Source organism: Penaeus chinensis, chromosome 17 (assembly GCF_019202785.1).
Source record: "Penaeus chinensis breed Huanghai No. 1 chromosome 17, ASM1920278v2, whole genome shotgun sequence".
Classification (NCBI taxonomy): Eukaryota; Metazoa; Arthropoda; class Malacostraca; order Decapoda; family Penaeidae; genus Penaeus; species Penaeus chinensis.
The window spans coordinates 15,073,224-15,083,223 of NC_061835.1; the positions used below are offsets into that span (position 1 = coordinate 15,073,224).

The 10,000-nt window shown below is 40.9% G+C and overlaps 1 protein-coding gene across 2 annotated transcripts in view; it reads right to left on the reverse strand.

The window, feature by feature from the left end:
• Positions 1-10,000, reverse strand: part of LOC125034201 (serine/threonine-protein phosphatase 6 regulatory ankyrin repeat subunit A-like) — a 30,956-nt gene that overhangs the window by 12,896 nt on the left and 8,060 nt on the right. For both annotated transcript variants that reach the window (XM_047625900.1, XM_047625899.1), the window contains 10 exons: positions 8,466-8,564; positions 7,915-8,013; positions 7,204-7,484; positions 5,609-5,701; positions 4,675-4,774; positions 3,873-3,971; positions 2,638-2,903; positions 2,262-2,367; positions 1,472-1,737; positions 642-747 (listed from right to left, as the gene is read on the reverse strand). In XM_047625900.1, coding sequence (XP_047481856.1) covers positions 642-747; positions 1,472-1,737; positions 2,262-2,367; positions 2,638-2,903; positions 3,873-3,971; positions 4,675-4,774; positions 5,609-5,701; positions 7,204-7,484; positions 7,915-8,013; positions 8,466-8,564 — 1,515 coding nt within the window. The remainder of the gene's footprint in view (positions 1-641; positions 748-1,471; positions 1,738-2,261; positions 2,368-2,637; positions 2,904-3,872; positions 3,972-4,674; positions 4,775-5,608; positions 5,702-7,203; positions 7,485-7,914; positions 8,014-8,465; positions 8,565-10,000) is intronic.

Below are 10,000 nucleotides of genomic sequence, written 5' to 3' on the forward strand. Positions count from 1 at the left end.
GGGAGGGACATTCTTACAATAAAGGGGAGGATTTTCAGACGTAAAGGGGGACGAGGAGAGGCCTTCAGACAGAAACTTCAGATAGTAGAGGGAAGGATCTTCAGACGTAAAGGAAAGGACTTTCAGGAATAGAGGGAAGGACCTTCAGACATAAGGGGAAGGATTTTCAGATGCAAGGAGGAAGGACCTTCAGATGTGTGTATATATATATGTGTGTGCGTGTGTGTGTGTGTGTGTGTGTGTGTGTGTGTGTGTGTGTGTGTGTGTGTGTGTGTGTGTGTGTGTGTGTGTGTGTGTGTGTGTGTGGATAATCTATGGTATGACAAGAAAGGAATCTATAATGCAAAGTATAATGAAACGTTTAATGATATAGGTATAGGATATAATTGATGAAAAAATATATATATAAATGACCTAAAAATATGATTACATAATGAGAAAAAGATAAATATGCTCATCAAGGAATGTAACAATAAAGTGAAGATAAGAATATGCAATCTATTGTAAATATGTATCTATTGTAAATAAGAAGAATCATGGAAGTTGGTAACGTGTTTTATGCATGTAAGGACGTAAATGGAGTCGTGAGACCATCGTCTTTGTCTTTCATTTTGTTTTCATTAAGTTTCATTCGCATTTACCTTTAATATTTTTCTCCATGCACAGTTTGTCGATGTCGGTGCGTGTCTGTAGCACTCTTCTGACTGCCTGGGTGTCTCCTTCCAACAAGGCTTTTAAAACGTCGTGCTAGCATATGGAAAGAGAAATTCGGAAAGAAAAGAGAGATCCATGCATCTGTACTTCCGCATGTATATGTGTGGCCTACATATGCGCCCACGTGTTTGTGTGTGTATGTGTGTGTATATATGTGTGTGTGTATGTGTGTCTGTATGTGTATGTATGTATGTGTGTGTATGTATGTGTATGTGTGTATGTATGTGTATGTATGTATGTTTATGTGTATGTGTGTGTGTGTGTGTGTGTGTGTGTGTGTGTGTGTGTGTGTGTGTGTGTGTGTGTGTGTGTGTGTGTGTATGTGTATAAGTATGTATAAATAGCTCCCACATGCCAAGCTCCAAGTGGTTTGCCTACGATGGGCCAAGCCCCCACGTCACCCACCAGTACTTAAGGATCAGGATGACCCAGGTCAGAGTGAGTCCTCTTCGGAGAGTCCTGCCGACCGCTTCGGGTCAGGCTGGCTCCAGCGCGCCCGCCCTCCAGGCAGACCAAGCACTTAGCCTTACCAAAGACTTGTATCCGTGTGAATATCTGTGTTGCTTACGCTTCTCAATAAAAGAGGTTAAGCCAACCGTCCCTTTCACTACTCCTGCTAAACCATATGTTTAAGGTGTTCATATAGAGCCTTTACAATGTGTGTGTATGTATGTATGTGTGTGTGCATCTGTGTGAGCGTGTGTGTTCACACACACCATGCAGCCCCAGCTCCGCCCCCACTAGGCCCCGCACTCACGTCCTGCAAGTAGGCGACCACGCCCGCGCTCCCCGCCCGCGCGGCCAGGTCCATCGCCGTGAGCCCGGCCCTCGAGGCGCGGCCGGCGTCCAGGCCGCCGAAGGCAACCAGCCACTTGGTCGCCGCCAAGTGGCCGTCTTCGGCGGCGACGTGGAGGGCAGTGAGGCCCTCGGGCGTCGTGGCTTTCAATTTGCATTGCGCTCGGTTCAGCAACTTGAGGACGCTGAGGTGACCGCCCTTGGCAGCGTAGTGGACGGACCGGAAGCCTGCGGGGAAGGGGTTGGGGTTGTGTCAAGGGCACGGGGTCGATGTTATCGCCCGTTCCTGAAGCTCATATATATGGGGAGTTATCCATGGGTTACCGGTGTGGGTTGTGACCAAGGCTTACTTGCAGAGTTTTTCAATAATTACTGCTTTCGGGCGTCATCAGAGAGACAGACAGACAGACAAACGGAGGCAGATGGAAAAGGAGAGAGAGAGAAAGGGTGGGGGAAGTAAATAGAGAAAGAGGGGACAGGTGTTCAAAACAATGAACACCTTGAATCGCGAGAGAGATAGGGATGGGAAGGGGGTTGGATAGAGGAAAGGAAGGATAGTGGGAGGGAGGAAGATAGGGAGAACGGACAGAAAAGAGAGAGAGAGAGAGAGAGAGAGAGAGAGAGAGAGAGAGAGAGAGAGAGAGAGAGAGAGAGAGAGAGAGAGAGAGAGAGAGAGAGAGAGAGAGAGAGAGAGAGAGAGAGAGAGAGAGAGATCAAGAATAAGAACATATTGAACAAAACAGTGCTATTACCATGTTCCTTGTTGTATATATAGTCGGGATCAAGATTAATACCGTCTTTTGACATCTGGTCGAGCGCCTTGTCATCTCCCGCGAGCAGAGCATGAACCAACTGGAACTGAAAGTGGAAATGAACAGTTGAAGATAAATGCAGACATAAAACCAATATCTACACAAATAAGGATATTAGTTACCATGAAATAAGTTTGTTGATTTATCGGTTCTATAAACGCAACTGAAATAAGGATTCATGAACAAAGTTTACACTACGAAACTGGTAGTTAGTGGTAAACAAAATCTGAATAAGACAAGAATGTACAGTAGTAAGTAAAAACACGTTCTTCGCTACTTTTTTTTTATTATTATTATTATTACCCCTATTACTTACATGCACTAGATATTTTACAATATCCTTTTTTCGAGCCTCTCTCGCCGCCTGCAGCGCGGAGCCTTCTCCCGCCAGGAGCGCAGCGTCGCGGAAACCCGCCTGCTCCGCCAGCCACTTGACGGCGGCCAAGTTGCCGCAGGCGGCCGCCACGTGGAGGGCCGTCTCCCCGGCGTCCGTCAGGGCCCTCAGGTCGACCTTCAGCGCCTGCAGGACCTTCAGCACCTCGACGTGGCCGCCCTTCGATGCGTAGTGAACGGCGCGGAATCCTTAAAAAAAAAAAAAAAAAAAAAAAAAAATATATATATATATATATATATATATATATATATATATATATATATATATATATGGTTTTTGTTTTTGCCTTTTTTTTAAAGTCCGCGGATTAGACAGATTCAAATACGGTATATTTTCTGGTAAAAAGAAGCTATTCATAGTTAGTAAATTACTGATATATTTAAGAGAAAAAAAAGAAAGAGTAAACATGGAAACTCTAGACAAGATGGTAATATATATATATATATATATATATATATATATATATATATATATATATATATAGATAGAGAGATAGAGAGAGAGAGAGAGAGAGAGAGAGAGAGAGAGAGAGAGAGAGAGAGAGATAAATAAATTCAAATGAAATACAGGTTTTTATTCTAATAAAAGTTTAAGTGTTAGTAAATAGTAAAAACATCAAGATAATATCTTTATTTATCTTATCTCCGTCATCTTTTCTGAAAAAAAAAAAAAAAAATATCAGCATACTTTTGAAGAATTAATCTAAATTTTAGCAACTACAATGAAGTCAATACATCGTTTACACAATGGTACTATTGAATATGGTTAACAAACTCCAAAAATATGTTTATTACAGTCGTTTATTCTTTATTTTTATAACTCAAGTAACACATGTTTCCTTCGAATATTGTTCATTAATCTCTAGCCTTGAAATATATACATTTTCCGCTTATGCTTTTCCTATAGTGCAATTTACACTTACCCTACAGTATTCTTTTTTTCCTTTTGTACTCTATCATCTGCAGCTAACGAGGCACACACTACTCTTCTAATACTGTTACTTAACACATATTCATCTATCATGAAAAGCTAATTCACTTTTTTTTCTGAAACGCAAATCGAACTTGCCATTCATTACTGTTGTAAAAAAAAAGAAAGAAAAAAAAATCAATTTTCTCTTTCATTACTTGCCTTCAAATACTGTTCTTTGCACTTACCATCTGGTCCCTTCGAGTGAGGGTCTGCACCAGCGCTGACCAAAGCCTGGAGGGTGGAGCTGTGGCCAGACCGAGAAGCCAGATGGACAGGGCGAAGTCCTGTGTGTGGCAGTGACCAATATAGCGGTACATTTAGTATAACATGTAAACGTGTCTTTAAGAAGTGAATGCAAAAGACCCCTTAGCTTATCATGAATTGAAAGCAATTAGTATGTGTCTATGAGTGTGTTTGATTATTTAAGAATTAATGTTAGCTGCAGTCGAATAAGTGTGAGCCCTTTTAAGTATATAAATGGATATAGGCGGATGGACAGAATAGTGAGAGCTTAAGACATTAAAAATGATATGTGTGTGACTATGTTTGTACATATAGGGTATACAGATAAGCATACTATGTGTAGTGTTTCTGTGACATCAGTGAGATGTTTTGACAGCATAAAATGTCAGCCGCCAGATGGCTCCCAGCCCCCCTTCTCCCCCCCCTACAAAAAAATCCAAAAAGCAAGTAAGCAAAACAATAAAAGTAAGAAAGAAATCAGCTTCTATTGTAAGATCTTTGATGCAAATACGAGTATATTTGACCGACAATGATATGGTGATAAATTTAAACGTGTGTATAAAATCTGATTGATTCGCAGGTGATAAGTAAATTATGTGGAAGTTATATTAGTATGGTTCTGCCATTCAGAACACAGCGAGAGGATGATATATGAGTTCAAAGGTGTGCTTTATCAACAGCGAGGAGGGGGGGAGGGAGGGGGGGGGGGATTTAGGAGAAGGAGCGACGGGACGACACATCGACCTTTTTCAGTAGGAAGTGAGCTTATCGCCTCCAAATGGGCTCCAGCATCCGCCAGCCTCTTCACCCCCTTTGCGTCGCCCTCGCGTGACGTCAGAAGGATCTGCGGGGTTTTGATCGTATTTCATTAGCATGGCCGTTTGGTAGAGCAATGGGCGTACTGTGATATGTGTGTGTGTGTGTGTGTGTGTGTGTGTGTGTGTGTGTGTGTGTGTGTGTGTGTGTGTGTGTGTGTGTGTGTGTGTACATATACATATACATATATATATATATATATATATATATATATATATATAGAGAGAGAGAGAGAGAGAGAGAGAGAGAGAGAGAGAGAGAGAGAGAGAGAGAGAGAGAGAGAGATAGAGAGAAAGAGAAAGAGAAAGAGAAAGAGAAAGAGAGAGAGAGAGAGAGAGAGAGAGAGAGAGAAGAGAAAGAGAAAGAGAAAGAGAAAGAGAGTACATGTGAAACAGTACAGTTGCCTCAAAAAGTTCCTGTGTCCGCTGTGTCCTGCATATACTTTTTGTCTCTCTCTCTCTCTCTCTCTCTCTTGCTTCCTCCCACTGCCTGTTTGTTTGTCCGTTTCTCTCTCCCTTTAATCCCGCTCTCTCCTCCTCTCTCTCTCTTTCATTATTGAACCTTTCGAAATTAAATCAAGTTAAATCAAGTTGATTTCCATAAGTTATGGTTTCAATTACTTTTTCTTTCGCTCTTGATTTCATTTTTGTGTGTTTGATTATGTGAGATTCCTTTCAAAACTTTTCAGACTCTACAATCGAACTTATTATACATTTTTCCTACGACAAACAGGCTATTTAATCAAAGGGCCTCATGGTATAACCTAAATGCCATCCATACTTAAAGGGCCTCATGAAATAACCTTAATGCCATCCTTAATTAACCAAGGGGCCTCATGATATAATCTTAACGCAATACTAACCTGTGAATTCAAATCAGATGTTCCTGAGTCCTTTCGCCTGTGTACTTTCTCTTTCTTTTTATTCTTGTCACGTTCATCTGCGATTTGCAGGCGCTGGAAGAATACAGTAGGGTGCGATCATTACCTCCTGTTTTAGATGTATCCGTATATTCATACAAACCCCAACATGATGATGTACACCTCATTGGGGTCGCTGAGCGTTTTTCCTTATTTTTCCTCAAAATATTAGGCGTGGTCAATGTTTTCATCATATATGTGGTTACGTGTTGGTTGATGGCTAGTGACAAAATTTTGCTTGATGATTAAGAAATAATTTAAAATGCGGTGTAATAAAAAAAAAGTCCATTGACTTCTGACAGCCTACAATTAATATTATGTAATATAAGCTATACAATGTCGAACAGATTGCGGACGCTGAAAAGTTTGGGAAACACTGGTGTACACAAATATACCAATCATCACAGCCACAGCGTGAAAGAATTCAAAAAATAAAAAATAAAATAATAAAAGTAGAGTCATTATTTATGGCAGTATGAATGGTGAAAACACTCTACCGTGTTGATGCTATGGGAGAAAAACCCACAATGTAAAACTAGATTTATAGAAAGTGAGACCGATCTAGTTTATGGCAGTATGTATATGGAAAGGAAAACAGCCTCCATAAGAAAGGAAAATCAGACGAAAGAATAACCAAAGTGAATACACAGAGAATTTTGACATGATTATCTAGTGGTAGAGACAAATATTATGTAATGATAGAGAGAGACAAACTGAACAAGAGCTGAATCAGGTCTCAAGAGGAGGGTCAAGGACAAAGCGTGTAGGGAAGAGTTTACTTTTATACACACACACACACACACACACACACACACACACACACACACACACACACACACACACACACACACACACACACACACACACACACACACACACGCACACAAACACACACACACACACACACACACACACACACAACACACACACACACACACACACACACACACACACACACACACACACACACACACACACACACACACACACACACACACACACACACACACACACACACACACACACACACACACACACACACACACACACACACACACACACACACACACACATATATATATACACGCTGAAGAGAATGAAATGCGTGTTTCATTCATTCACGCAATGAAGGTCACCAGCTTAACTAAAAAGTCGATAAATTAATTCATAAATCAGCGATTTTTTTATGGCAGAAAATGCGATTAAGCTCCTTAAAGCCCCATCTGCATAATCGCCCCCCCCCCCCCCCCTGGCCTCGCCTCCTGCAGGCAGGTCGCCACCTCCGCGCGACCTGCCCCTTATCTATTTCCGTATGCATTTATGTGTCCACTTATCTATTTTTTTTTAAGCATTTGTATATCTTTTTATCTATTTATTTACGTATTTATGTATCTATTAATATATTCGTTTATCTATCTCTTTATGTATTCATATATCTTTTTATCCAATGTATTCATTCGTTCACCTATTATGCATTCAGTTCACTTATTCATCTATCTTTCTACAGCGAGGCACGACAGCCCCCCCCCCCCCCTTACCGGCGCCCTCCTGCTCCGGCGCTCGAGCAGCTCCTCGATCTCCCGGCGCCCAAGAGCTCTCGCCACGTCAAGCGGACTCTGGTTCCTGATGTCCCTCTTGCTCGCCGTCGCCCCCTTCGTCAGGAGCCACTCGACGGCGCCGCACTGGCCCTCCAGAACGGCGAGGTGCAGCGGCGTGCGGCTCGATGCGTCCACGAGGTCGAGGTCGCACTTGAAGCCCAGCAGGAGGTCGAGGGTGACTTCGCTCCCGCCGGCGGCCGCGTAGTGGATCGCTCGCATGCCTGGGGGAGGAGGGGAGAGGTGTTAGGAAGGGAGGAGGGGGGTATTGGGAGGGGTGGTGGAGTGGTCTGAGAGAAGATGGAGGGGGGAGGGAGGGGGGGAGGGGTAGGCGAGTTGTTCTACTGCCATAATGATTTGTTTATTTTCTACCATTTATCACTAGTATCGCCTTTGCTAGTTGGTATTAATGATATATCAATATAATTATCTATATTATCTTATGATTAACACCATGATCACCATCAAAGGCAAACGTTGAAAACCCCGAATAGAACGCATGCACAGGAGCAAAAACCCGAACATATCCGCATACTATTGTTTGTGCTCTGTAAATTCCCTCCCCCCCTCCCCCCCTCCAAAAAAAAAAAAAAAAAGCTTAATTCCTTCCTCTTCCTCTTCCTCGCCTCCTTGTGCACGACCTTTTCAACCAACCTTTCCTGTCGTAGTTTTGCAGAGAAGCCGAATTGTCGATCAGCACCTTCAGGAGGGCTGCGTGACCCCCGAGAGCCGCCAGGTGGATCGGCTGCCGGCCTAAGGGGGGGGGGGGGGGGACGAGGGACCAGAGAGTGAGTAATTGTATGATAATATATAATAACGTATAATATATATATATTTATATATACACATATCTGTTCATCTCTTTATCTATATATGTATATATAAACATATATATACGTAGATATGTATATATATATATATATATATATATATATATATATTTACATTGATACACAAACACATATATATATATATGCACATATATTTGCATATAGACATACAGGCATCCATCCATACATATATATACATATATATATATATATATATATATATATATATATATCTTTCTACATATATATATATATATATATATATATATGTACATTTATACACACACACACACACACACACACACACACACACACACACACACACACACACACACACACACATATATATATATATATATATATATATAGCCTCACCTTTGCCGTCCCCCATAGTTATCTCGCAGCCTGCCTCGATCAGTACCTGTAAGACGTCTAAGTGACCTTTCTCGGCAGCAATGTGAACAGCGAAGCGACCTGTAGGTTCCGAGGTAATTGTAATCAGCCTTTTGTTAAAAAAGGTCGTTTAATTTTTTGATTAAGTAGAGTTCTTGTGTTGTTTCTGTCTGCCACTGTCTCTGTCTGTGGACTCGTTAGTCTGTCTGTCTGTCTGTCAGTCTCTCTCTCTCTCTCTCTCTCTCTATATATATATATATATATTAATTATTTTAGAAATAAATTAACAAATTGTAAAAAGGACTCAGCCAGAAAAAATCAGAGAGATCATCTAAACACCAGTATTAGTGCAAATGAATTTAACGATTTCTTCGCAAAAAATGGACATCTCACATACAAACAATCAAATGCTTCCAGATCTCAGAAAAATACAGGTAGGATAAGGCCACTAGCAAATCCTTTTAGACCACAACCTGTAAAAATAGAAACAGTAATCCTTACAATAAAACACCTGCGTCAAACTAATGCTGTGGGAGCAGATGGCATTGCTTTTCGCTTTATTAGAGACAGTCTATCTGCAATAGCTTACTATCTAACGGTAATCATTAACACATCTCTAGTTACTGGTAATTTCCCATCGCTTTGGAAACATGGCATAATAACACCAGTTTTCAAATCCGGAAACACAGACGAAGTCAATAACTATCGTCCTATTGCCATATTGCCTATACTGTCTAAAGTTCTCAAAAAAATCGTAGCAGACCAATTGACATTATTTCTGGAGACAAATGACCTACTATCCAAAGCACAACAAGGTTTCAGAAAAAAAGTTGTCTACTGAAACAGCATTATAGCAGATCACAAATAAAATTTATGAGAACATAGACAACAATCAAATAAACTTGCTAACACTGTGCGACTTATCAAAGGGCTTTTGACAGTGTCAACCACGAAATCCTCCTAAGTAAATTAATATATCACAACATCGATACATACTGGTTCAGAAGTTATCTAAGTAACAGAAGCCAATCAGTCAAAATTCATAAGGAAATATCTACAAAACAGATAGTATCTTTCGGTGTTCCACAAGGATCTATATTAGGCCCAATTCTATTTACAATATTCGTAAATTATATAATAGCCCAAAATTGCTTTCTTGTTCAATACGCCGCTGATTCACAATTTCTCCACAGTGATTCAGTTAACAACTTAGATAAACTAATAAAAAAGACCCAGGAGACATTGACACTAATAAAAGGATACTTTGACACAAATGGCCTCAAGATAAACCCAGATAAATCACAATGTATCTTCATAAGTAGTCGCCAAAACATCGCCAAAATTCAAGTAAACACCACCATAAAATTTGAAGACAGCTACATAAGACCGAGCACTTTAGTAAAACACCCAGGCGGACACAATGACAGATTCATGACATTTGAGAACCACGTCGACAACATCCATAGGAAAGTAATGGGCACACTAATTTACCTAAGCCACATAAAAAACAAGATCCC